Source organism: Aspergillus caelatus, assembly GCF_009193585.1.
Source record: "Aspergillus caelatus strain CBS 763.97 unplaced genomic scaffold BDV27scaffold_160, whole genome shotgun sequence".
In the NCBI taxonomy this organism is placed as follows: Eukaryota; Fungi; Ascomycota; class Eurotiomycetes; order Eurotiales; family Aspergillaceae; genus Aspergillus; species Aspergillus caelatus.
In genome coordinates this window covers 21,060-48,172 of record NW_022475423.1, presented here as the reverse complement: position 1 = coordinate 48,172, position 27,113 = coordinate 21,060, and the positions used below count along the sequence as shown (strand labels likewise).

Genomic DNA, 27,113 nt, shown 5'->3' with positions numbered 1-27,113 from the left:
TCTCGTCATAGAGCAAATGCCTCTAAGCTCTATTTCGGTCGGTGGATGGAAGGACTCGATCATGGAGTCAGTATATCGGTAGGTACTGATCCACGTCACTGAGTAGACCTGTCATTGAAGTAGTTTAGAACAACTACGAGGGGGTCTACAACGTATAGTACTGGTACCTACGATCACCGGATTATAGGCTTTTGAGTGGAGATTGTGGACGACTCTCCATTTCAATCTAGGGTGTAGTAATGCAATGCCATAAAGGGACATCCAGTATGTGTGAGTTGCACAATCCTCTCCGCCTTTAACAAATTAACAATCCTAAATGCTATCGGGGGTTCTGGTCGGTTACGAGTCGTCAAACCTTTCCAGATCCATTAACGCTAAATCGAAGGTTGGTTTCGGAAATCCAGACTGCAGGGTCGCATGGCTGGACACATGATAACCCGAAGGGCCCTGCAGGAACGGCGAAGACCAGCCCTGACAAGCCTGACTGCTGATAGCGTGATTGACTTTAGACCTACTAGTTGGGGATGTACAGATGGTTGCTTTGACGTTTTGGGCCTCCAAGGTCCTCTGATTTCGACTACTATATTAACCGCCGAGCAAGAACATTGGAATTTGTGAACTGAGTTGAATCATTTATTATTGATCAAGTGATCAGGTATATACATATCCAGAACTGAACCCAGTATTCCCAATCAGATACATTGGCCAGTTTTCTGTACAAAGACATAACTTCGTCACGTTCATACACACAAATACGTCGCCGGTCACCCAGCCCGAGTGTGTCTCATTGTTGAAAATCGACATCAAACGACAACCATACCTACTTAAAGCTGACCAGGCCAGATGTCATTGGCAATTTCCCGGACAAGCTTCAGCTTGGCGATCATGCCGTTTCGGTCAATGGCATTGCCTTCTCTGTGACTAGCAAAGCCACACTGTGGGCTAACACCGACCTGCTTCAATGCCTCCTCAACGGAGATCTTGTTGCCTTCCGCGATGAATTTGGCGGCGTCGTAGACGCGCTTCTTCATTTCTTCCTTGTCCTCGAGCTCGGGGAACTTGCTGGTCACGACACCGAGAATGACATTCTTGTGCGTGGGAAGTTCCTTCAGTGGCTCGAAACCACCGGCGCGAGGGGTGTCGTACTCGAGGTAGTATGTGTCGACATTGAGCTCCTTGAACAGCTTGGTTGCAATGCGGTCATATCCGCCTTCAGAGAAGTGACGGCTACCGACGAAGTTACCACGGCAAATGTGTACACCGATGTGGAAATCGGCGGGGCGCTTGGAAAGCAGATCGTTGTACAACTTGACGTACTTCTCGAACGTCTCATCGGCTGTGATCACGTTCAATGGGTCTGCTTCCCAGCCCGCAAGCATCTTGTCAGAGCAGAAGTCTGTCGGCATTGTCAGAAAACTCTTCGCTATTCGACATAGGAACGGTTATGAAAAGACGACTCACAGGCAAGGTTAGGGTCATCAAACTGAACATTCCTGCAGCCAGCGTCATACAAGATCTGGAGCTCATCCTGGTATGCCTTGGCGATGTCCGCAAAGTACTCGTCATCGGAGGCATACACATCCTTCGGGTAGGCCTTGCCCTCCTTATAGCGCAAATGATACCAGTTCGGAGCAGCAAGGGTGAGTTTGATGTTCTTTACCTCCTCTGGGGGAACGACGCTCGCCATATACTTGAACTCGTCGACATAGGTACTACCGACGTGCTTGATTTTGCCAGTACAGATGACACTCTCACCAGGCTTGTGTCCAGCTTCAAGGAAAGCAGCGACATCGGGAGCATAGGGACGGAAAACATCGGCATCAATGTCTGTGACTTCCTCAAAACCATCAAGTCCAGGGAAGAAAGACCCCCAGAACACTAGATACAAGGTAAACCGTTAGCATCATGCCCCACTACACAAACAACCAAGCCCTTCCTTACTGTGTCTGCGGTATTCTCCATCCGAGACGGCGGCATAGCCAAGCTTCTTCTGAGTTTCAGCGATCTCCTTGATATCCTTGTTTTCGATAGCGGAAAGCTCGGCCTGAGAGACCTGCCCCTGCTCGAAAGCTGTCTTTGTCTTCAACAGTTCATCGGTACGAAGGAGCGAACCAAGGTGTTCAGCACGGAAAGGGGGGTTGTGGTGAAGCTGATGGGCCATATTGAAGAGTCCTGAGTCTGTCAATAAATATCGAGGTGCTACCAAGTGTCTCTTGACGTGGCACCTGTTATCGAACGTAGTGATTGCGCGGGGTTTTCGAAAGACAGGCTTGACAGTTGCAGGGAGGGAATGATTAAAACAGAGAGGGGCCACCGAACTCGGACCTAAGCAAAGTAATTCTATTTCACATCGATTCGCCTTCTCCGCGGCTTGAAACTTTCACTAACTGCCGAGTGCTTTCACGTCCTCTGAAGTGCCCCACCGCAGAGGCTCTCTCCACATCCTGACTCGGGGAGGAGGGAGTGGAACTGTGGAAGAGATACTACTGCCATGATAGGTCTGTTGGAAGTACAAAGAGGATGGCATGAGAGTCGTGACCCTTGACATCATGTCAGTGGGAGATTCCTGGTTGATGAGAAGGAGATAGTAGATTGACGGGCCGGGATATACTACATGGGAGGTAAAAGATAGATGAGGCGAAAGATCTAAAGATTAGATGTGGGTGGGTTTGACTAAGTTCTTGATAACCATGGTATCATCCACGTTACCAATTATTGCCCTAGTGGAATAGTTTCCGACTTTTGCCTCTTCCTCGATAACTAAGTGACTGACTGATCCACCAACAGTAATTGTTCTATTGACAGTAAATAGGATATACATTCAAACAACAGACTCTATGGAGTACTAGTCCTATCGAGAGAGGATTTCAAGTCCAGTCAGGTCCTCTTGGCGTTAAATACTTGGCGCGGACGCTAAAAGAGACCAACAATGGGAATGTGGGGTCGTTTGTCCCAATCCAGCAGGGGGTTTTACCGCCACGGGCAGTTCGACAGAGTTCCTTGCATAACTTCCTCAATGATATTCGTACGTACTACTTCCATGTCGCCTTGGTAGAATTCAGTCTTTGTTACTTAATACGAATCATCCTTAACTACTAAACCTTTTCAAAGAGTTTCAAAGTGTGTTACCGGTGAGTCTATTGCGATTTTGAAACTGTTTTCCCTATAACCTTTGGAAGGATTGGCGGAGCTCGTGTGACGTATGTGGGGTCGCCACGGCAGTTGATGTCGGCCTCCTTTCCCGACCCATCATACACAGTATATGACCTCCATCGTATCTCTTAGTACGGAGTATGCCACGGAGATTGAAACAGTACAGATCAATTACCCTACCTAGTCGATGGAAGCCCTAGCAGCTACCGTCAAGATGTGATATGTGATATGTGATGGTCATGGAACACTAATCTCCTCTTGCAGGATATGCCGCATGCGATAATGATCCCTCAAGGATCATCATTGGAAGCTCTGCCAAATGAGCTCCTTGACGAGATTATCTCCAATCTTTCAGATCCACCCCCTTCATTAGCCAGGCTACATCAACCGCCAAGCAGTAATATCGTCAAGTCGGGTATCCGAGATCTGAAGAACCTCTCATGCACCTCTTCCCGTTTGCTCGAGGTCACACGACCACGATTATTTACTCACGTTTGCTTCGATCTACGGGATGTAGATGAGTTTCTCTCCTTTATATCCGCTACAAGCCTAGCTCGACATGTAAGTTCCGCCGTGGTCAAAGGGCGACACCCCTCGGATGATCGAGAGGATCCATTCTGGTGGCGCCGGGCATTGTCCTATCTCGATCCGCAGCGCATCACAGTCATTGCACCGCCGTCGTGTATTGGCAAGATGACAGGCGCGCAGGTATCCGAGGAACACAGTTGGGCTTTCCAAGCCCCACTTCAAATCTTGCAGTTAGAGCAGGACACTAGAAGCTTTGACCCTCCACTACTTACTCATCTTGAAAAGCGCTCAACGCTGCTTGAAGCTCGATCATGGTCCTCCCTGCTGTTCAACGAGTCCTCCTCTCTCAAGGCTTATAATCACTATGAATACTTCCTGTTTAAGGTTCCTTCACTGTTCAGCACATGGGGCTCATTAGCATACGTTAGGCCTCGCCCACAAAGGTTAATCTCGTCCCCCGCGCTCAGCAAATTGACATCCTTTCGGTACACCGCCGTATTCCCGTTCTATAATCATGTCAAATTGGTCTTAAACGCAGTGGAGCTGATGGAGAATTTACGGTCATTGAGTGTCCAGTTAGCACCATGTGAGGGCGACAAGGCTACCGAGCTAGAACAAAGGGGGTCTATGGACCCTAGTGACCCTTGGATGGAAATTACTACAGGTTATTCACTTATCGGGCATTCTGTAAGTGACATGGGCAACAGAGGCAGCCTTGCTGAGTTCTGTGCCTGCGACTATGCACTCGGCCCTTTACGGACTGAGTTATGTCCCATACTGGAAGATATCCTAGGTGGTAGTGAATGGGCCCACGATGGCCAAGGGACTTGGACTAAGAAGAGCATATGTTCTGCTGCTTGTGCGCCAGCAACAGTGGAATCTATTGTGCGAACAGCCGTTGCTTAACACGATGTCGGCTTTCAAGGCACGCTGGGTTTGAGTAATCGGGATTCTTAAGAACCGTAATGACGGGTCTTTAATTAGGAAAATGCGTTGTATAAAGAAATATATACAAGGTTAGGGAGAATTGCATATATACAAGTCCGAAATGGCCAATCGATAGTCTCGGTGCCTTAAAGCTAAGGCCTGAACACGTGGAATAGAGTTAATTTTCGGATGCGGCCTTCTTGACAGCTTCTAAGATACTACTAGTATGTTGCACCTCAACTCCCAATGTGCACCAGGTCTGCTCAATGGATTCTTAGTTGAATCATAATGCTACCATAATAATCCAACATAACTGTCGCCAAAATAGTTACTCTGTTAGGATCAGCCTGTACGAGAACGTCATACTCATTTCACTCTAAGATGGCCTCTACTTCTACTCCATACAGTTCTGCACCTGCATTCCCAACTCTCGCCCATTTTCTCTTGCCACAACCACATCATGACCAGGTTTCTACATCAGGAACGTGGGATCTCAAGGATGACATATATAACGCATTCAAGAGCCCTGCACATAGTGTCTTCCGAAAAGGAACCGTAATTGGCTTCTCGAAACTAAGAGACCAGGCCAGGGAAAACGATGATATTGAATTTTTAGGCCAAGTATTGAGCTCCCTTTTCATTTCATTCCGCTCATTTTTTCCAGCCTTTGCTCTCCTCCTCACCATAAACATCAACCCAACTGATGATAATCTTTGGCTAGGTTTCAAGATCAATACTCGCAGCACAGCTGTGTAAAACATCAGCACCGTCAAGTTTTAGTGTTAAAACATATATAATCCACCCGGCAAACCTTGACATATTCTCTCCGCAAAGGCTGCTTGAATCTTTGTTATCAGTATCTCAGCAGCCGCCCCTATCGCGCAATGAAGCAATCTCACGTCTGGACTATGTTCAGTTATTTCCTGTCTTCGATATGGCTGCCGCTGCACAAGCTATAGGTGAAGTCTCAGATACTCTACATAGGTATAAAGAGGAACAGGAATCACGACAGAATTGTCAGGCAGAATCTACAGGAAACAGTGACTGCAGTATTTTCCTCGTCATTGCCGGACTTGACACTCTCACCGAGGGAGTCGTCCGCGCTTCCTCCATCGTCAGAGGGACAGCCATACTGTCAAATATACTGCGGACTTTGACACAGTTGTCACGAATGCATAGCCCTTATATATCCGTGATGCTTATCAATACTAGTGGTCTTGGGACGATGACGTCCAGCACGCACGTTACCCCAGGTCAGATGCAGCAAAGGAGAAATCCAGGGAATAACCCGCAGACTTCTCGCGAGGAGGGCCTTCACTCTATATTCCACGCAAGTGAGAGGTTGTTTCCTAGTCTCCTTATGCGAACATTGGAGCAGGGAATCGATGTTCATCTTCTATTATCGACTGTCAAGCCAGCACACGTCGTTGAAGTCATCAAAGATAGGGTAGGCAACGGTGTTGGACGATGGTGCATCTGGGACAAACGAATAAATTGAGCACTGGTTCCGGAAAATTACTGTCTTGTTTGGAGCTGGACTATTACATATCAAGCAATCCATTTATTTGTATATATTATCAAGTCTTACGCCAGCCTCATCGAAAATAGCATCTGCGGCCCAACTACCAAATATACACACCAACTCCATATCGAAATCCCTGCGTTTTGCTTCCTTCCGCGAACAAGGGTATCGTTTATGCAAATGACCTTTTAACAGCATTGCAAAATAGCACTATAATATCTCGGCCCAGCCTTACGTTGGCTTCATTGACATCCGTTTTGGGCATTCTCTTTCTCAGCCCACATCCTAAGAACAGCTCTCTCCACGACGTTTCGAGCTTCCTTCTCACACTTTGCAAGATCCTGGTTAAGTGTATCCTCCTCGAATAAGATCTCTTGTTGTTGAACCTTGACCCATTGTTTGTGTCTCTCACAGCGCTTCTTGGTACAAATACCCCGAGACAAGCTGCCGATGTCATCCTCTTCGGTTTTGACGCCATTCATAACGGTGTCACCATCTGCATCAGCTGTATCAGGATAGCTAGACGCCAGCGCCTCAGGAGTGCCATCCTCAAGTGTTTTCGCCCCAACTTCCGATAGCCTCCACTCGTCGAACTCCTCATCAGACCAGGCTAACCGTGAGTCAAAGCCGCAGATATCTTTCCATCCGCCTTTAGGTTCGGCTTGCTTCAATCGTTCTAGTACACTCTTGGACCGTTGACGGACAAGATTCACGAATGTGTTACGCGCATCGAGCATATCCTTGCGGTGAAGTAGTTCATCACGCCGTTTTCGTAATTCTTCAATTTTCAATGCCTCATCGGGTGAGTATGTAAGGTCGTCAGGAGCAACATCCAATCCAAGCTTTTTCTTGTCCTCTTTTGTGTCCGTCTCAGGATTATCTGGTGGTAGTGAGACGATCCGTTCGCCAAGCTTTCGAAATTCTGCCGCTGAAGATACATCCATTATCACGGCCTTGAGGTCACCGGCAGTGAGGATCCCGCCTCTGCTCCCAAGGTCTTCCATCTTGTTCTCGGGGGCCGGGTTCATGTTGAGGTACTGGGTCTTCAGGCGCATGAATTCCCGGCCATGCTCATCAGAACAGTATTTGCTAAGATTATTATTGATGAATCGAGCAGGCTTCCGACAAGAGGGCATTCGACACATTGGTTTCCATGTAGTGCATCCCTTGCCCTGCTCTTTGCAGTTAGGGCCTGGTTTAACATTAGCGAAAAACCGTTATCGTAAGAGGCAACACCAGCATAATAGCCGCAGAGGGAAAAGCCACTTGAGACTTACATATATACTTGTCAATCAAGTCAGCATCTTTCGGATCGATGTTGACACACTTTCCATGAAACCAGTCGTCGCACTCGCCATCACAGGCAATCATCCATGTATGATTATCAGGCTTACGGCAGATACAGAACAATTCGTTTTCATCTGTTGAAGCTTCTTCTTCCCCATCGTCGTTTTCCTCTTCTTTCGCTGCAGCTTTCTTCGGGGCCTTTCTATTCTTGGCACCTTTCTTCTTCTTCGGCCTGCTCTCAGGTGCAGGAGAGCTCGCTACAGATGCAGAATCCTGCTTCTTGACGCCAGGGGTTTTACTGGTGCGGGAGGAAGGGGTGTTTGATTGATGGCCATCAACACTTTCGGTATCTTCTTCGGTGATCTTGCGCTTTTTGGCAGTCGACTTCTTTGCTGTGCCTTTCTTTCCACCACCGGGTGTGGATTTCCTACCTGAGGTGAGTTTCACAGAATTGGCAGGCGATGACCGATCGGACGACGAGGCTCGCGAGCCTCGTCCTTGTTTCAGATCGGCAATTTTCTTCGGTGTCGGGTGCTCCCCAGGCGTGTTTACGCCATCAACCTGAGACGATATAGACTTGTTGTCGATTTCATCGCTTTCAGGAACCTTGTCCAAAGTCATATTTGATGGTTCGGTTTTAACTTGTGGCCCTGGTGTATCTTGGCTCGCTTCAAGCTTGGAGCCCACCTTTGCGTTCAGGAGGTCCTCATAGAGATCAGCCCATGCTTCAACATTACCACCAGCCGCCGCTAATGAAGACCATGTAGGCATTCTGAACCGTCGGTGTATCGTGTTTGCCCTTCCGAACCCAAAGTATCCGCTGTGTCGCCAACCAATGATGCCCACGACTCGGTCATCGTTAACGATAATATTGGAAGGAGCCATGTTGTTGTGAACTAGGCACAATATCTCATCTTCCTTTTTCTCTTGGAACAGCACATCCTTCTCCATTTCCTGTATCTCGGGCGGTAGTTGAGAGTTGAGTCCGCTGCAAACGTACGACGGGCTGTCGGGTGCAGGATCGATGCTTGCCATGTGCTCAAGGATCCGACGACATTCTTGCTTGAACTTGTTGATTTGCTCGGCGCTAAGATACCTCCAGGCGACTTCTAGAGAAACACCAGGAATTCTGGACTCCACAGTGATATTCTTCCCATCAACCGTCCCACAAAAATGGACTATCGGAACAGTAACGTCAAGTGCTTTAAGAGCATCCTCCGCTTTCCTTGCTGCGCTCAATTCATTCGCGTTAGCGCAAGAGTACCTTTCAGCTGTTGTGTCAACCACATCGTCCTTGTCAACTCGTATTATTACACTGCCAACAGAATAAGCCTGGCGGCTCTCTTGCAAATTCAAAGAATTATCTGGACTCAAATTCTCTTTCACTATGCTCTCCCAATGCGAGATCGCATCGGGGTCCGATTGCCACCAGTGATCGTAGCGGGGTTTGAAATCATCGTCTCGCGGAGCGTAACGACCGTAGTGAGGGCTTTGCTTAAGGAAGGGGTCATCTTGCGGTATATTATCCGGGTTTGTTTCATATGGACTTATGGCCGTCGTAACATCACCATTGGAATCATCTCCCTGACTGACGCCAGTAGATGTGGCCGCCCCGCCAGCCATCGCGTAACTTTAAACAACGCGGTAGTTGCCCTTGCAAGCGATAACAACGATGTTAATCAATACAATCCAAGGGATTATCCAGATCTTTGCAGTCAAAACTTAGAGTTAAGGCGAAGGTGCGAGAGTATGTCTGTCGACTATGTGGTATATGTCGGTCTCGTGACTCTCATTAAAGGCATCATGAAAGCTGGCGCACAGTCGGTAGTGTCAAGGATCACGCAGATATCGAATAGGCAGAGAAATGTACCGGAGCGCCCATGTATATTGTACTATTAACGAACTGCTGGGGTAAAGGCGCCGAAAATGGTGATGATAGCAACGGAGTTTCGGAGATCAATGCGGAGTTGCTGAACGCGCGACTGCGCGACGTGAGGGAGGAAGGGGGATTAGCAGGCGGGAGAATTGACCTAAGAATAATCAAATAATATTATCCTACAGGCTCGATGTCAGGAACTGAAAGCTGTGAGAACAGACGCGCGTGGTCAAACCCCCGTTGTACCTTTCGTGGAGCTCAGATTACTTTCAGATTTGCAATTCTGCCGCGGAGTTTAGATGAAAGCGGTGTGTTTTTAACTCCGACATCTGGAGGCGGTTGATCCATCCACACCGCTTTAGAGATATGCGTTCAGTTGTCCGGCTTTCCATGGCTTATAATTTACTGTTGGAACCGTGAATTCCTTTCAATAAAATACATTGCATATGGATGTGATTGATCCCAAACAGGGAGTCGGTTCGAGCAGGGGACGTTGTACTATTTCGCACGATCACCCCTGGTGCAAAATATGCAGGCAGGGGGTCACGCCGTTGAGCATAACTGACTACTCCGTACATAAGGACATGTTATCTGAACCACCGCCAAGGCATTGGAAACCAGTGTAATTAACTTCCCGTCCAGGCTGGCTTTGAAGCATGCTTATCTGTACTGACTACTGAGAAGCCTGGCTAAGCTTACGCAGTGTACAGGTAAACTTTTTGAGGTCAACAAGACCTAATGGCAGTCTCATGGCACTGAAGATTACTACGTATAGAAGCTAGTGCATGGGGCCAAAGTTAAAAGAAGCGACAGTTAATGGAGTCGAATCATGAAAGAATGGGTAGATAGGTACTAGATAGTACTATATTACGGATTAGTCTAGAAAATACCCCAAAAAAGGGGACAAAAAGTCAGATATTTGCCCAGCGATCGTGTATAATACCGAAAGAAGATAGTGTACACTGTACAGTACCAGTTAGTTCCCATGTGAATGGTACCATGTCCCTTAAAAGTGTGTGGGGGGGGTATGAATGGATGTCACCCAAAAATCAGGTACCAATTCCCACTCTCACTGGACCAATGCTACCCTGCAGTGTTATTTATGGGCGTGGACGATCAACTATCGGTGCCCCTGCAGATGGGAATGCGCGAATCAAAGGTCGGGGGTTAGAGGATGTCGTTCACTGGCAGCATCCATGATCGGCCCATTCCCGGACGATAGACACACAGGCATTAGGACCGGGCGGGATGGTGATTGGCCCTGGGAACAGCACCTAAATCATAGCGAGTTCTGGAACGGATGCACAACCGAATCGGAAAGGACGATGGTCCTACGCCTTTGGGTTTAGTTCGCCCATCTTCCCATCTAATCTCGAACCCTTCAATCCTTCCAGCTTCAACTCTTCAAATCCCGTTAGCCAAACACCAACTGATTACTGATATTCCGCTGTTCAACTTATTGCCACTGTTATTACTCTTCTATTCTGTTCTCCTTACCCCTCACCCACTCACCACCTCCATATCCTTGTTCCTCAAGAGGCGATTGCGGAACGAGCGGGTCACCTAATGTCATCATTCGACCCCGTATAGTCTCAGCCGCATCGTTTCTCTCTGCAAGTGAGACTGGCTTCCAGGGCTGAGGAGGCAAACACAGATCGATTTCTAATCAACCACTTTAAGCCGCAAAGCCTATCCGTTTGGAGGTTCTGACGTTTCCCACCAACGGTTGCCCGTAGCTCCACATTCCGCCGTGAACACCCGTGTACACGGCCCTCCATATAAGGTAACTGACAGAACCATAAATGACGGGGGTCTACTAGTTTTCTTTCTGAAACGCCAAGTCGATTATCAGATTGTTAACATCAATCGTCTTGTTCTGGCTTGTTGTCTGCTGCTGCGCCTTCTGGCTACGCTACTGACTAGTCCACGTTCGGACTCGCACGTTGCGGGACCTAAAATAGCACCGAGGCTTTGCATGTTTCACATTGCGCTGGAGTTGCTGCCACTGATCATACAAAGCCCAACCCCCATAACAGCGCATGGCGTACCATTGAAGAATTTTGCAGCTGTAACCCTCGAGTTGCAAGCAAAGTACGTACACACGCAATCGTTAGCAGGGTTGACCACGCGGAGGGTTGACAAAACGTCAAACCATGTCAAATGAGTCTGACGATACGGATTCAACCAAGCCTGCGACAGAATGGCAATTCATCGACGCTTCGAACAATAGTCGGAGCAATTTGACCCAGGTCAAGCGCCATGTGATGCAACAATACATGCGCCAAAAACGTGCCTCTGGTCAGTCTAGTAATGATGCCGAACAGACGGCGGTAGAAAGCAACAATGCGCCACGAAAAGCTACTCGACGCCCCAGGAAAGCCAGGGCTTCTGCAGGGGACACTACTCAGAAAGGAAAGGAAGAAGGCCTCAATAGTGAGGGGCAGAAAAATGTGCAGTCTTCATCAGCACAAAGGTCCGATATCAAAGTTGTCCCGAATCGAGAGTCGACGGACGATTTGGTGGAAGAAATTGAGCGAGATTCTGTTCCTGGAGCCATGAGCTATACAACTGTTGAGAATGCATCCTTACCGGCCAATTCCTTCTTTCAGCTTCAAGGCTATCCAATGTCGCCCTATCTTCTAGACAAATATGTATCTGGAAGTCAGAGTAGTGGCTCGGAGTCTAGCAGTTTATCTCCATGGTCATCCACACCAACATCCCCATCTGATGTCACGCTTTCCCCAAAAACTATCCTCAGTGCAGCACGAACCGACCCTTTCAATACCCTACCGATGGATCTTGATGCTGAAGGCAAACGGCTATTCGACTTCTACGTTAATGAGATGCCTGCCTGTTCCTATGGTAGTCATTTCCGCTCTGCCAAAGCCCACAACTGGTATACAGCAGTCTTTGTCCCAGAAGGCATGAAAGGCGCCGTCACATTCCAAAACACTATTCTCGTACATGCAGCGAACACTTGGGCTTGGGTACGGAACGAGGAGGAGACTGACTATACACTTGTTCACCGCAACCGCGCAATTTCCATGCTCCGAGATCATATGACAAGAAATCCAGGTGATATCTCCGATGTTGCAATTATTGCATGTCTCAGCGCTGCAGGTCTCGAGGACTTTGACCCTCGTCCAGGGCACAAGGAAATTAGCTGGGTACACATGCGGGCTGCGAGGGAAATGATACGTGCCCGAGGAGGACCGGCGGCCTTCGAGAATACACGGTTGGGCATGCTAATCAACTGGCAAGATTATATTCTATCCGGATATGAAACGAATGGGCTGAGCTTCTTCTTCGAGTATAACCCTTCAGTCAAACGGTCTTTCAATGATCAAGCTCCATGGCAAGACTCGGTCACAAAACCTTTCAATCTGACACCTAGCTCCCTTCCTTCAATGCCATTGTTATCACCTGGGGGTGCTTTTTCACCCTCTGGATCAGTCAGTCCAAGTTATCCGCTAGCATTTCTGTCACCAGAGGATGAGATTAGGCATCAGTGCGACGAGTTCATCGACTTTTTGAGGCGTTGTGAGGAGCTCTCGATATCCCATCAAACTAACCACACCAGTATGCCAACTTTAGTGCGTTACACTGCGTTTCAGGAGACATCACTTCTGTATAGCATCCTTGCCGCACCACCCGGCCTTCGCTTTACCGCTTCAGGCAACCGTAAACAATTTGTCGCGCGGCTGGTTGCACTGATCATGCTTAATGCAGCTCTTTGGGATTACCGAAGCTCCGTGCAGCATAGTGAAACCTTCCTCTGGACATTGGAGCACGCAGTACTAGCGAGTGAGGTGAACACGAGTGGATCGGTCGAAGCACTACTTCAGATCATGCTTGAATGCAACGATGGTATACAGATAACGGACATATCTTCTACGTCATTGGGCAACCGAGACATGCCCGATTTCACGCAGTACTCTCCTACCGCTAAGACACAATACGGGCGACCTTGGTTTGCTGGTCGGATGCTTAAGGTTGCGAAGCGACTTAGTCTGAATTCCTGGATGACTGTTCACGACTTCCTCTTTTCATGTTTGACGTTACGTGTTGGGACCCCTGTGTGTCTGTGGGAACGTGAACTGCGGCAGGAGATCCTCAGTGCGCCTCTAACGAGCTATATCATGCCTGCTCTGACAGAGTGACCGGATCGCTCCATTTATCCCTCTGTAGTTTGGCGCATCACTATATTTATCTAGTTATTGGATACCCTTGTCTGTTTCCTTGGTCCTGAATCTACTTGATACCCAACTTTTATATAGCAAGCGGTTACAACAACCGCAATTCTAATATTTTTTTTTTTGAAAAAAAACCAAAAAAAAAAAAAAAAAAAAACTATTACTTGCATATCCTAGTCTACATATACTACACATTTGGTCTATATATACTATGACATTTTGGCATGGCAGCTAAGCTCCAGATTCTCCCTAGACCAGTCGCTATCTGCAGGGTTCGAGACAGCAACAACATCATTCTTGAGGTCTGGCACAGAACGCGGAGTATCATCGTGAGAGCTAGGTGAGAAGATATGTTCGACCTCCTCAAGCGACTTGCCAGCGGTTTCAGGGTAAAAGGCCCAAGTGATGGCAGCGGCCACCCAGTTAAAAGCGAAGAAGCAATAGAAATAATTAAAGCCCATGCTCGACCTCGCAATTGGCGTACATTGCGCGAAGACTAGGTTCAGACTCCAGTTGGTAGCGGTTGCCAGTGATGAGCCGCGGGCGCGGATCGCTGTCGGGAAGATCTCAGACGGGTAGATCCAGGAGATAAGTCCAAGGCTAGTAAAGAAGATAGAGAAGACAAAGAACATGGCGATCGCGGCACGGACGGCATCCGGGTTGGCAGATGGGTCATGAAAGCCGCCGTTGGCCTGGGCTAAGGCCGCTTCTATGCACATGGTGGCACCCATGCCGAGCAGGGAAGTGATGATCAGCTTGCGACGACCTACACGGTCAACGAAAAGCATGAACACTGTATTCCAGAACTGGGCCAGTGCACCCCATATCCCCTGTAGCATGAGCGGGGTTGTGCCCTTCAGTCCTAGCGTCCTGTACAGGCCTGGATTGTAGTTTGAGATGATGTTGGTACCTGAGCATTGGGTAAACGCTTGAATACCGCACGCAAGTAACAGGCGATGGCGCCAGCGAGCCTTGCTTACTAGCTCGCGCCAGGAGTGTACGGCGGAACGTCGTTCCTCGGCGATGCTGTCATTGATTTGGGCGATCTCGGCTTCAACCATGTGGATATTAGACTTATCCCGGTTTAAATGTAAGCGAGCAAGGACCTCTCGACCGGCTTCAGCGCGGCCTTTCTCGATCAGCCAGCGCGGAGACTCGGGAAGGAACCAAACCCCACAACAGAGGACCATGGCGGGAACAGCTTGGATGGCCAAGGGGAGACGCCAGGTAAGGGCACCGGTATGAAGAGAGCAGCCATATCCAGTCCATTGCTGGCCGGGGTTAGTAAGGCAAACTCAAAGCTATCCAGATGAAGAGAGCGATATGACATACAGCGACAACAAACCCCATCCCAATCATCCATTGTTGCATGGAGCCCAAAAAGCCGCGTATCCGGGGAGGAGAAACCTCACTCTAAGAAGAGTCAGTACGACTCAAGTGCAATACGACACCAAAAACGGGAAAGACGTACACAGTAAACGGGAATTGCGGACGACATCAAGCCCACAGCCAAACCTGCAATCAATCGGCCTGCAATGAGCATGGCGACAGTGACGGCACCAGCTTGCAATGCTGCACCCAAGCTTCCCAGGAGCCCTCCAACGAAGATGACGGGACGCCGTCCATATGGATCGGAGATGTATGAGACCAGAACGGAACCTAGAATCGCGCCCCCTAAATTCCAATTAGAAGGTGTTTAGCGTCCGAACGTCGTTTGTAGGTGAGCCTATACCATTGTAAGAAGCGACTATACCACCCGTTGCGGCATCAGAGGGGTGATGAAAGCGATTCTGAAAATCCTCTTGATCAAGGGTGGACGAAATCACGCCGGAATCATAGCCGAAGAGAAAGGATCCCAGAGTTGCGAAGACGCAGCAAAGGGTGACGAGATAGTAAGCCATGGGGCAAAGCCTGGACTGGCAAGTGATGTGCTCAGCGTTCGACTGCAGGTGGTATGGTATCTATAAGGACCCCATTCGTGTATTCCACTGCCTTCTTGTATATTTCCATAGGTGATTTCCAACGGCTGATGAGATTCTTGATAATGGGGAAAGGTACTTTTTTTTTTTTTTTTGTGACGTTCCGTATGGTGGCGATGTCAGAAAGGAGGAAGAATGCCAAGGCAATGCATCAGTCAATGCCACAGCTAGTTAAATGGGAGCAATCCGGTTGATTGAGAGCGGAACAAAACCCTCATTCGCAATGGTGAACATGAGGGAAGTAGTAGAAGAGGATTGAAATGGGTTTGATGTTATTCTAGGTGAAGATGTATGGAATACTTCAAGGTATGTACAGGAGGTCCAAATATCCTGAGGATTTGAAATCCGCCGTAACAAAAGGATAAGGTTAGCTTTCTGAGGTAATTCTCGCCTGACAGAAGTGGAAAGCAACCGGGACTGCCTGAGGCGCCATGGCATTCATTACCCTAGCATTTCTTCAGCCTTACCTAAAAATTGGAATTTGAAACAGGTTTCTCCCTGACGTATAGAAAGGCTTTCCGAGACCTCCAAGGCCGGTTCCGGCGCTAGACCCAAAAGGACGGGGGACTGGCAGGGCAAAGGATTCGAAAGGATCGAATCGCCGTCAGCCGCTATCAGATCGCCGAGGCCAAGTTTTTTCTCTGTTCCACTAGTTGATGGAGTTGGTCGGCTCAGACCCCGACAATTACCTCAATCCCGCTAATGAGTGATTATTTCGTCCCTCCCTCTCTCACGCGGTCCTTGACACCTTTGCATATTTTTCCTTCTTTTCTGTTTTCTAGACACGTTCTGGTCGCTTCCGCCAGTGGATCTCCTGGTCTTGGAAACTTGACTTCTCTCGTCACTAAGTTTGTCTACCACTCTTCCAGTCGTATTCGCTTTGCCCTTCCTGAGCTCATTTTCTCCACATTTTCCAGCCTAACTTTTTCCTCTTTCAATTTACCAAGACAGTCCCCAATTAAAATCGGACCACCGTTTAGGTAAAGCAAGGCTTCTAAAAAAACCAAAAAAAAAAAAAAAAAAGAAAAAAGCCTTCCAGAACTTAAAGCGACAGCTATTATCAATTTGATCGCGACGACCCCGCTGCTCCCTGGTCTTGTTACTTTTCTGAGTCTGGTACAAGGTCATCATTGTGAATTTCCGCGGGGATTATTTGACTCATCCCAGAACGCAATTATTAATTTTAACAGATCTCCTATAACTTCAGCACACCCGCTGTCGGATAATTATTTTCAAGGAAAAGGAATACCACAACCACAGAAGCACAAATAACAAAAAGCTTTTTTCTAGCCCAGTGATTGGATCCCACTTGCGATCCGTCGGAAAAACGAATCGCACCGTCGTCATTTCCTCCTCCTGCTCGATGAACCTGTGAGAAACGTCAATTCCACCCTCGTGGACGATAACGGTCGGATCGCCACGCGGGCATTGCTCCTTGCTGATCAAATTAGTCTCGCGCTTCTTTCGTTCTCTCGGGACGCCCAGAACACTTTCCTGATTCCACAAACGCTATTCAGTCGGAGCTCCCTCCCTTGCATGCTTCAGCGCCGACCGCCTTAATCGATCCCCGACCCCCTGGACTGAATAATCGCGCGCGCCATGGGTACTCCGTCCAGCGCTTTCCATACCGCGTCGGCGGATAATGCGACGGACGATGATCCATCGGGCCCTTCTGATTCAGTATTCTACCATGATGATGCAGACCCCTCTTCTCTACAGACATCGCACGACCCAGATGGCTCAAAGACAGCCAAAGACTCCATCCCCATGCAGAAGAGGCGCCGTGTAACCCGAGCTTGCGACGAATGTCGGCGAAAAAAGATCAAATGTGATGGGAAACAACCATGTACTCATTGTACCGTATACAGCTATGGTCAGTAATTCCCCTTCATGTTCTCTCCAATACTTGTATAGTTGGCACGTTACTTACTCCCCGTCCGTAGAATGTACCTATGACCAGCCGTCGAATCGTCGCCGTAATCCGGCCCCTCAGTATGTGGAAGCCCTCGAAGCCCGTCTACACAAGGCTGAGGCTCTCCTCCGAGTCGTTCTTCCCGACATCAATCTGGACGATCCCCGATTCGATGAGCATGCTACCGAACAAATGCTAGCCGCCGTCAAGCGCGAGAAGCATCAGCCACAGCAACCGCCCGTGACCACCAACGGCTCCAATCCCTCGACCGTTGCTACGGGCTCAGCGGATGCTCCATCAGATAACTGTTGCGGTGAAGAATCTCTACTCGAATCGATGGTGGATAATTCAGGCTATCTGGACCTGGACGATCAGGGTCACTGGGATTATCATGGGCACACCTCCGGCATCACATTCCTCCGACGACTTCGAAAGCAGTTGGGTGCCGTTGACATCTCAGCGCCGGCCTTGCGATCGCGACCCATCTCACAAATGTTGGACAGTCCCAAGTCGGCATCGGAGTCCCCGCAGGATGCATCGCTGCCCCCCACTCATGACCTGCCGTCACGCAGTGTGGCACGACGTCTGTGTCACAATGCCTTGGAAGATGGCTGTTCTCTGATGCGATTTGTTCACGAACCTTCGTTTTACGCCATGCTAGATCGGATCTACGATACCCTGCCTGAGCAGTATACCAACGAGGAGCATGCTTTTCTACCACTCCTCTACATTGTGATGGCTGTCGGTTGCTTGTTCTCGGATGATGGGACTGGTACCCTGGATCTCTCCGGTTATGAAAGCGCCATCGGCCAAGGGTATGTCTATCCTTGGCGCTAAAGTTATATATTCGCTAACTCCAGCCAGGTTTCAATACTTCAAAGCCGGGCGGCAGCTCTTAGAGATCACTGACTGCCGCGACTTGACCTCACTTCAGACAATTTGCTTCATGGTATTGTTCTTGCAATCATCTGCCAAGCTGAGCACCTGTTATTCATATGTCGGCATTGCCCTTCGCTCTGCCCTACGCCTGGGCCTGCACCGCTCGGTATCAGCCAACTTTAACCCCCTCGAACAAGAGCTGCGGAAACGTATCTTTTGGGTTATTCGGAAGATGGACGTCTATGTCAGCACGCTTTTGGGGCTACCCCAGATGCTAAGTGATGATGACATCGACCAGGAATACCCAATGTCGATCGACGGCGAGTTCATCACTTCAGATGGCATCCTGCCCACACCAGCGGATTATACGCCACTCATGGCAGGTGCCAATGCGCACACACGGCTTTCAAGCATTATGCTGAAAGTGGTGAAATATATCTATCCGGTTAAAAACGCCCAGCACCGATCTAAGTCGGATCAACGGTATGTTGTAAGTCATTCCAAGATCCGGGAGATTGAGCGGGATCTTCAGGCTTGGATGGAGGAACTACCAGCGGCTTTGCGACCGGGGACCGAAGTGTCCCCTCAACTCGAGAGGTATATTGGATCATCTCTACCCTTTTGTGGGACCAAAACTAACTTGCTTTAGGGTACGGCAGTTGCTGCGCATCAGCTATGCCCATGTGCAAGTGGTCATGTACCGCCCTTTCTTGCACTATGTCTCGAGCGGCTCTCAGGCCCGGGGCGTCGATCGGCGATCCTACGCCTGTGCCGCTGCATGCGTTAGCGTTTCCCGGAATATCGTTCATATCACCACTGGTATGCACAAGAGAGGTCTGCTTAATGGTTCCTACTGGTTTACCATGTATACCACCTACTTTGCTATCCTATCCTTGCTGTTCTTTGTGCTCGAAAATCCCGACTCTCCCACAGCTAAAGACGGCGTGTTGAAGGATGCCATGGAAGGCAAGAACACTTTGGCAGGCCTGGCAAAGAAGAGCTTGGCGGCGGATCGGTGCTCCCAAAGCCTCATCTGCCTTTTCAAGAGTCTTCCGGAATTATTAAAGAACCGCCAGAGCAAAGTCAATCCGGTGAATCTAAAGCGCCCTGCCCCATCCAGTAGCAGCAAACCAGGTAATGCTAAAAGTCCTACGGCCCCACCCGCGATGCCTCCTCCGCAGAGAGCGAGCACATTCCCTATTCAGTTGTTGAACAGGTCAACCAAAGAGGCCAGTAATATGCCCAAAAACCTAGACGACAACCCTCCCCGCCATAGCCGATCAAATTCTCGTCCAGCGAACACTCCACCCCCCTGGTTTTCGTCCACGCCCGAACCGCCATTAGAAACCATATCAACCCCATCCGAGACACAGGCAACCGAGTCCATCGCTGCCTCATCCAACACATCTCCCCTGCCAATGTCCATGACCACGCAGGACATGCCCACGAGTCCATTTGTCGCCCAGCAGTTCACAAATCCAACCAACCTTCCTGATCTGATGCCCATCATGTTTCCCTCTGATGATCCTTTTGCCTACCCGACCCAGCCGATGTCTACCTTGGAGAATGACCATTTCCGACAGGACGGTGGAGCCATGCAATTCGGGCGGGATCTCGCGACGCAGCGGTCGGCGCCATCTTCGACTGATCCCACGAACGCTATCGGGGTGTCCACACCGACTCTAGATGGTCTAGGCAACTTTCCCTTGTTTTCCAACAACAACACCCCAACACTCATGAATGCTGCTCTCCCTATGCGGTTAGCAAACCCTTCTTCTGTGAGCCAGTCGCGGTTACAGTCGCCTGTTTCACACGCATCCACCCCGGCGAGTGGAGAGGCAGTCAACAGTCCCGATCTGGTATCTCTCCCGAACAACAACTTCATGTGGCAGGGTTACAACTTTCAGCCTCAAAACTTCCCCACGGAGCAGTCGACGCAGCCGCCGATGCCATCAGGGAATGTGCAGAACTTCGGCATGGGTGTCGAGGACAATTCCATGGGGATGGGCATTGATTTAGGGATCTCGCTGGACGATATCTTTGGGAACACCGATGCGTGCCGGACCGGCAACGGACTTCCCAGCGACGATTGGATCCAATGGATGAATGTTGGAAATTGATTTGGTATGATACCTTTCTTTTGCTATTCCACGAAGTTAATGTAACGAGCAATGGAGTACGGATATTGATGCGGCGTTTGTGGGTTTCGTGTAGTTAATGAGTATCATTATCCGTATATAGATGAAATGTTCATGTTGATTTGTACATAACAGGCTCTCGGGGTATAGAAGTGTCTATTTAGCAGACGATCTATATATATTTCTCTATATAGTATGATACACGTATAGTACAATAACTCCACCACCTCTATCCAAGAAAACAACCCAATAAAATATATTAGGGTGAAAAAAAAAAAAGAAGAGAATCACGCCGTCTTCCTTCTCGGCGACTGATACCAACTCCAAATATTCAACCCAACCTTCGTCCCCTCCGTCACCGGAAATGCCGCATGCCACGTCTCTAAATACCCACTTCCATCCGGCCTCAAATTCTCCCAAAAGATCGCATTCCCCTTCAACGGCCGAAACGTAACCCCTTCCGCCTCACTCTCACAATCCATAAACCGACACCACTTCTCATCCCTCGGCCTCTTGAACCGCGGAAAGTTCGTCCCACCACCGGTACACTCGTCCCTGAGATACACCATGAACGTACTGGCGCGGTCGCCGCCACGCGCGCCCGAGCCCATCCAGTCATAGTGGTGCCGGTAGTGGCCGGAGGCGTTGTACCGCTGGGCCCACATGCGCTCGATGTACAGGTGCGGTTGCCAGCCTTGGAAGGCCTTTGCGCGGTTCTCGAGACAACGGACTGTGTTGGTACGGGCAAGGAGGGCACGGTCGGAGAGTCGCGTATCGGGGTCAAGTCTTTCTGTCGTGCCGTCGTAGATTATGGAGGGGGTGTAGGTTTCTTGGCTTTTTTTTTTTTTTATGATGGTTGTCAGTACCCCTTTCTTTTTTGCTTTTCGTTTATCCTGGTCGTTGTTGTGCTATGTGTGTGTGGGAAGGTACAGAGTAGATGGATTTGCGCTTGCGCAATGGGGTTGGTTGAACTCACCCGAGCTCAACGAGGTGGTCGGCTTCCTCGGAACTGAGGAAATCCTCGATATAAATTACCAATGGGTCGCGACGGAGGAGATGGACCCGGTAATTGTCCGGGGGACAGGTGGGCTCAATGCCATCGTCTAGACTGAAGAAGGTGTCGTTTAGGATTGGGCCTTGGTGGTCGAAGGCGAGGTCTTCTTCGGAGGGGGAAAAGAGTTGACGGAGGACCGGAGCAATAAGGAAGATGTAGATTGGGATGAGGTAGAAGAGGGAGCCGAGAATTGTTGAGAGTTTTAACATGCTTTCCTGGGTAGAAAGAGATATATGTAATATATATACACATGGAGAGGGAAAGGATGTTTGTTTTTGGAGATCTGGGAAGGGTTTAGTTAATCGATATACTTATTCAGCAAAAGTCCAGAATGCGAGCGCCGGCTGATCGCGGAATTGCTTGTTTGGTTTTAGGGCGTGAGTGTGGGACGTCGTACTAGACCGGATGAAGCAAGTATCTTCTATCGCTGATCAACTACTTTCTATACGCAAGTACTTACTAGTGCTACCCCTCTCGACATCATTGTGGTTGGCTTGGGGATACTATCCCCTTGGGGTAGATGACTAGAGCTAAGACAAAACCAGAAGGTCATGATAGTTTGCTTACTTAGGGCTCGTCCATGATGCCTTCACAAAAGTAATAAGCTATATTATAGATTAGACAGCTTTACTCTATGTACACTTTAGAGACTTTATAGAGATTGGCATATCAGAAGAATCCAGGAGCGAGCGGTGCGGTTAGTATATGTTCAATGAGTGATCAATGAGTGAACAGTGAGTGCCCAGGAGTGCTCACAGAACAATTATATATTGCCCTTATAGAAGCAAGTTAGCTGTATGGGGGGTAATCGGGTAGGAGTTGGAGAAAAACAATTCAAATTATACACTGTTTTTACAGAAACCATGAATAGCAACGCTTCATGTTACTGTCAAGATATCTATTAAAGAGTCGCATATTACTTTCCCTGCTGAGTAAAGAATGGTTACGGGACTTATGTGGTCAAAGCGTGAAATGTGATGATTCCATCGTTTTCTGTAGAATGATTGACTTAAAGAACCTGCCAGATCTCTATCAACTCTGCCCGACAGACCTGGTCCAACTGCCAGTATTCTCGTTTGAACACCGCAACTAGAAAATTATAAACTCAGTGTTATAGAAAGAGCAAGGTACCTGGCACACTCATTCATCTCCATAGAAGTCTCCTTCCATCTTCCGCGCCTAAAATGCACCCAACATGGATAGACATCCCCATTCTCAATCTCAGGCACCAACTGGGACAGGATGCATACGATCAGTCAGAACAATATCTTTGGAAGATCACGTTAAAGCAACAGCAAACTGGTCTCCTGATATCACCATCGAACTATATCCTGTCAAGCTCTGGATGTGATTGGGACTTCGTTTACATCGAGAGCGTCATAGCAGTATCAAAATAGGCGCCACTAAACCCTATTGTCCACGAGTAACAACTTCGTTGCTGTTTCCCCACTCAATATCCGAGGTATTAAAGTGAGGATTCTCTAAGTGCATTTTTTTCCATATCTAACCAGCCGTATTCATCTTCTACTTGGTTTGTTTTTGTTCCTTTCATCTCGAGGCAGCGCCTCCCCCCTTCACGACAGCTCACCACAGACCAAAGGATTGAAGACTAACTACCACAGAGCCCAAAATCACAGTGAAAATCACAATGCCGACTCCGACGGCCGATCCAGAATTTCTCCTCCCCGACCCTACAGTTCAACAGCGGCGGCTGCAAAATACGGCTCAAAACCAGGCTGCAGCCTCGAGATTGCAGGATACCTCTCGCTCGGCCGGCGAATCCCGGGGAGAGGACCTGACTTCGGGGATGACGCTACAGGAGTTCCTTCAGACTACAATGGATAAAGATGGAAATCCTGTGCCGGACTCTAATGCTTTCACGGATGGCGCCAAGATGCAGAAAGGCAGTCGAGCCCTGGATGAGGCGGATCTAGTCGATGCCGCTTGGAGTGCTTTTGATTAAGGTGGAGTTTTTGGCATATATTACTGTGATGGTTTAAAAGCGTGTCATGATGAAGCATTCAATCTTTGTACATCATTGTTATGATTCGTTACGCTCATTAGAATGATCGGTTTCAAGTGTTAGTTACTTCTCTCTCGTCTCGTGTCTGATAATCTATTATGAGTTAAGACTGCAACACTGTTAGTTAAAATGGTGTATATCAGGATGTCCTGGCCATGAATAATGTCTTACATACTCTTCACCTTACACCGAAAATCCTAGAGGTCACCGGAATAGGTAGTCCAGGGGCGCAAAAGCGAGGGGGGCCTTCAGGGTCAAGGCATTGTCCTTGGGACAGTAGCAAACAAACGTACGCGAGACCAACCCCACAGCTCGATCGTCGCACATGTGACATCAGGAAACTACGGCGAGTTGTGGAGTAACCCCTCTTTCTCTGGTTTCACTGGTCGATGCAATAATTCCGACAACCCTAACACGACTTTTGGGATTGAGTGGATCGGCCCATGTCAGCTTTGCGTACCGATGATATAAACGCGCCTTCCGCACGCCACAAGCGTTCTGCTGGAAGTTGAGGAATTATTATCACGTGGAATAGCAATTGGCACCGTGGTTCCGCTTCATGAAAAACATCCGATACTGTGTATCTCGGCGGGTGTGGTTTCGATGCCCTAATTAGCATTATGATGTAATGGGTTCGCCTCTCACTTACCCAAGGTGGTAACATGACCATCCCGTTCATATTGGACTAGACCATGCCATTCGTTTCATAGACTACAAAAGTAGAATTGGTTATATAATGCGTCTCTGCGAGCTTACCGATCGGCCGATTTTCGGACTGCCTCGAACTTCCATGTTGATGACGTGGGGTCTAGAATTCCAGAGAGTCTGAAGATTGCTAACAGAGAAATAGTTCATATACACAAATAGCCCCGAGCTGTCTTTGGAGTCATTCAACTGTTCCTGATACTCTCTACAATCCTTGATGAACACACCCACGCCTAAGTCAGCCAGACATGCCAGACAAAGTAAAAGTAGTCATAGTCGGTGACGAAGGCGTGGGCAAATCAGCACTCATTCTACGGGTAAGTAAAGTACCAATCCATCGAACGCCCAAAAGCCAACTTACCAGTAACTGACACGCTCAAGCTCTGCTTCGACCACTTCTCCAACACACATGAAGCCACAGCGGACGACAGTATCCGCAAATCCACCGTAGTCGACGGTAAAGAGTGCGAACTCGATATCATAGACACCGCCGGCCGAGAGCAGTATGCCACGCTAATCGAGGAATGGATTCGACAGGGCGAAGTCTTCGTTTTGGTTTTCGATGTCGCATCTCGGGAATCGTTCACTCATGTTCGAAAATACTACGACCAGGTCCGAAAGATCAAGGAGATTGTAGATGACCACTCGATAAACCCACCTGCTACGCATCCGGGCCCGCCGCATTTTGCGCCCTTGATCTTGGTCGGGAATAAGAGTGACCTGCAACATAAGCGGGCTGTGTCGGAATCGGAGGGCATGGGGCTCGCTAAAGAGTTGTGCGGCGAGTATGTTGAGGCTTCTGCTAGGGATAATGTTAATGTTGAGGCGGCGTTCAATCATGCGGTTCGAAAGATTCGGAAGCGTCGGTATGAGGCTGATCATTCGCTTTTCTCGCAAGCTGATGGGACTGCAACGACGACGAAGCGGTATAGACCATTTCATCGGAGACATCCTGGTAGCTGTAATTGCGTTATCCTATGATGATGGGGTGGATATCATTCTTAGAGATCATTAAAGATTAATGCGTTTTCGAGGTTGGTGTACTCTTGAGTTCTAGATGGAAATTTCCCGGCATCAGGTATATGTGCTGGCCCTTTTCCCGGGATATGCAATCTTTACGTGTCATGTCCACTTTTCCTTTTTACGTATTTGTATGATATTATGATTCTTTACTATCAAGATAATATAGAAGAATAGATACCGAGAAGATGATGTTGGATACGGTTCATTGTCTACTAGCTATATTTCTATATATATATATATATCTCTGTTTAGACTTGTTCATGAGCTGACAGATGCGACGAATATAGCATAAGTGCTTAAGAGCTGGAGTCTATATAAAAGGTTGCGAATTATATATTTTGGGATATATAATTTATTGCGGTCTATATTCTTTGTCTCCCGTCAAATCAATCCAACATAAAGCAGCAATCAACACCCACCGAAACAGCATGAAACGCGCTCGAATAGTGTGTAAAAGTTCCTATAAGGAAAGTGTACTCCTACATTGTGTATGGAGTAAAAGTGCGGGGAAAGGCTCGTAAGTTCTTGTGTACCGAGTACAAGCGGAGGACATCCATGGATGGGTGCATAATATATTGAGAACTAATGCACGTACTAAAATATTACAACGTTGGGGCTAATAAGGACTGGCCGAGAGCCACTAGACATTTAATCCGCTAGATTTGAGATTAAAACGGTGCTGCTAGTCGGGATATTAGTCCCCAGTGTAATGTTACTTTACCCCTTAGATATATAGTATTTTCCTTTTATCTTTTCTATGTTTAAGCCTTTAATTGCTATTTTTTCTTGTATTTATTTTTACGACAGCCAGAAAGTCTGCAGGAGTGGAACGGACCTGACAGAAGCGAAGTAGGTAACATAGTAGCTTTACTAGTAGTAACGGAAGTGAGTGACGAATTCGGGATAGAAGGTTTCCTGCTTAAGTAACTTGGGCATTTCATGCGAGGAAAATCCCTCGAGAACAGCATTATGTGTTTCGCTGCGGTGAAGATTGTTCGTCCATTCCGTTTGCCCATCAAGAATTGTAAGCTAGTAAGGATTTCGGTCGCTAAGCTATTGTAGAACACTAAGACCGGTGGAATCGATTTGTGTCAGGATAACTATCGAGTATGGGCTGCCGTTGACGGCGCCTTCTACCTGAGCCTTAGTAAAAGGTCAGTCACTCGGTGTTGCAAAAATTTGTGCTGTATGTATGTATACGTGTATTTCATACAGATTTTGCTAACGATGTATGTACCCCTGTACCATTCTAGAAATGGAATGGACAGGGAGGCATTCCAAAGGTTAGTTTTGATAGACAACCAAAGATTATGAGATGAGAGGTTTCAACTCAGTCTGTATCTCGGCGAACGAGGTGACTGTCATACCCTTTCCGGGAAATAGTTTGAAGAAGAAAAAGTGGACTCAAGGATTAGATAAGGATGGGGACATTCGGAGGATGCACCTGTGTTGGAAAGTTCCCTCTGAAGTGATAACCGTTCCTCTTCCAGAAGCACGTGGGTAGTACCCCAACCCATCATGGATCGAATTCCATACCTTAACCTCAGAATTGGAATCTCTTGGCAAACGCTCTTTCAACGGACATCCACTTGACAAATATGAATGGTGTGCTTATGCAATTTAATGGATGAGAAAGAGATTGTTGGTGGGCGTCGAACTATTGGCTAGCCCTGTTCTTTGTTTTATTTCCTTTCCCCATTCTTGTTTTTCCGGCTCGTAAAACGTCGCGTTCAGTCCTCTTTCCATAGAGTTAGACCTCCCTGGGATAAAGTTTAGCAGCCGTTCAAGAACCTCAAAATGCCACAAAGCCAAGGCAGCAAGATTATTAAGTCTCGCGCCAAGTATGACAGTCTCGATTCATCATCTTGGCCACTCCCAAGACTTTCACGGAGCGGGAGACCAAGACAGGGAGGT

The 27,113-nt window shown here is 48.3% G+C and overlaps 10 protein-coding genes across 10 annotated transcripts; 6 read left to right on the top strand and 4 right to left on the bottom strand.

Moving 5' to 3' along the window:
* Window positions 1-721: 721 nt before the first annotated feature.
* On the bottom strand, window positions 722-2,569 carry BDV27DRAFT_166637 (cobalamin-independent methionine synthase II family protein). Its single transcript, XM_032074247.1, has 3 exons — window positions 1,942-2,569; window positions 1,462-1,878; window positions 722-1,396 (listed from the first exon to the last, which is right to left on the bottom strand). Exons 1-3 carry the CDS (start codon window positions 2,159-2,161, stop codon window positions 825-827), a joined length of 1,209 nt encoding a protein of 402 aa, XP_031924923.1. The 5' UTR covers window positions 2,162-2,569; the 3' UTR covers window positions 722-824.
* Window positions 2,570-3,061: 492 nt separating this feature from the next.
* Window positions 3,062-4,730, top strand: BDV27DRAFT_132428 (F-box domain protein). Its single transcript, XM_032067882.1, has 2 exons — window positions 3,062-3,131; window positions 3,418-4,730. Exon 2 carries the CDS (start codon window positions 3,421-3,423, stop codon window positions 4,585-4,587), a length of 1,167 nt encoding a protein of 388 aa, XP_031924922.1. The 5' UTR covers window positions 3,062-3,131; window positions 3,418-3,420; the 3' UTR covers window positions 4,588-4,730.
* Window positions 4,731-5,542: 812 nt separating this feature from the next.
* On the top strand, window positions 5,543-6,106 carry BDV27DRAFT_160330 (uncharacterized protein; the record flags this gene model as incomplete). Its single annotated transcript, XM_032073008.1, has 1 exon — window positions 5,543-6,106. The coding sequence occupies one exon, from the start codon at window positions 5,543-5,545 to the stop codon at window positions 6,104-6,106; it is 564 nt and encodes a 187-aa protein (XP_031924921.1).
* Window positions 6,107-6,147: 41 nt separating this feature from the next.
* Window positions 6,148-9,570, bottom strand: BDV27DRAFT_132426 (putative PHD transcription factor). The gene is made up of 2 exons (XM_032067881.1): window positions 7,408-9,570; window positions 6,148-7,322 (listed from the first exon to the last, which is right to left on the bottom strand). Exons 1-2 carry the CDS (start codon window positions 9,038-9,040, stop codon window positions 6,373-6,375), a joined length of 2,583 nt encoding a protein of 860 aa, XP_031924920.1. The 5' UTR covers window positions 9,041-9,570; the 3' UTR covers window positions 6,148-6,372.
* A 1,135-nt stretch (window positions 9,571-10,705) lies between these two features.
* BDV27DRAFT_132425 (sigma-70 region 2 family protein) lies at window positions 10,706-13,619 on the top strand. The gene has a single exon (XM_032067880.1). It carries the CDS (start codon window positions 11,447-11,449, stop codon window positions 13,451-13,453), a length of 2,007 nt encoding a protein of 668 aa, XP_031924919.1. The 5' UTR covers window positions 10,706-11,446; the 3' UTR covers window positions 13,454-13,619.
* A 24-nt stretch (window positions 13,620-13,643) lies between these two features.
* On the bottom strand, window positions 13,644-15,782 carry BDV27DRAFT_132424 (sugar porter family MFS transporter). The gene is made up of 4 exons (XM_032067879.1): window positions 15,219-15,782; window positions 14,958-15,160; window positions 14,819-14,899; window positions 13,644-14,757 (listed from the first exon to the last, which is right to left on the bottom strand). Exons 1-4 carry the CDS (start codon window positions 15,385-15,387, stop codon window positions 13,696-13,698), a joined length of 1,515 nt encoding a protein of 504 aa, XP_031924918.1. The 5' UTR covers window positions 15,388-15,782; the 3' UTR covers window positions 13,644-13,695.
* A 688-nt stretch (window positions 15,783-16,470) lies between these two features.
* Window positions 16,471-20,547, top strand: BDV27DRAFT_132422 (putative C6 transcription factor (Mut3)). The gene is made up of 4 exons (XM_032067878.1): window positions 16,471-17,338; window positions 17,409-18,192; window positions 18,242-18,853; window positions 18,906-20,547. The coding sequence occupies exons 1-4, from the start codon at window positions 17,065-17,067 to the stop codon at window positions 20,374-20,376; spliced, it is 3,141 nt and encodes a 1,046-aa protein (XP_031924917.1). The 5' UTR covers window positions 16,471-17,064; the 3' UTR covers window positions 20,377-20,547.
* A 56-nt stretch (window positions 20,548-20,603) lies between these two features.
* Window positions 20,604-21,736, bottom strand: BDV27DRAFT_132420 (oxidoreductase, 2OG-Fe(II) oxygenase family). Its single transcript, XM_032067877.1, has 2 exons — window positions 21,371-21,736; window positions 20,604-21,228 (listed from the first exon to the last, which is right to left on the bottom strand). Exons 1-2 carry the CDS (start codon window positions 21,655-21,657, stop codon window positions 20,682-20,684), a joined length of 834 nt encoding a protein of 277 aa, XP_031924916.1. The 5' UTR covers window positions 21,658-21,736; the 3' UTR covers window positions 20,604-20,681.
* A 1,228-nt stretch (window positions 21,737-22,964) lies between these two features.
* Window positions 22,965-23,533, top strand: BDV27DRAFT_24820 (uncharacterized protein). The gene has a single exon (XM_032076125.1). It carries the CDS (start codon window positions 23,097-23,099, stop codon window positions 23,409-23,411), a length of 315 nt encoding a protein of 104 aa, XP_031924915.1. The 5' UTR covers window positions 22,965-23,096; the 3' UTR covers window positions 23,412-23,533.
* Window positions 23,534-24,212: 679 nt separating this feature from the next.
* On the top strand, window positions 24,213-25,176 carry BDV27DRAFT_24803 (Ras family protein). Its single transcript, XM_032076124.1, has 2 exons — window positions 24,213-24,493; window positions 24,558-25,176. The coding sequence occupies exons 1-2, from the start codon at window positions 24,425-24,427 to the stop codon at window positions 25,155-25,157; spliced, it is 669 nt and encodes a 222-aa protein (XP_031924914.1). The 5' UTR covers window positions 24,213-24,424; the 3' UTR covers window positions 25,158-25,176.
* The last annotated feature ends 1,937 nt before the right edge of the window (window positions 25,177-27,113 follow it).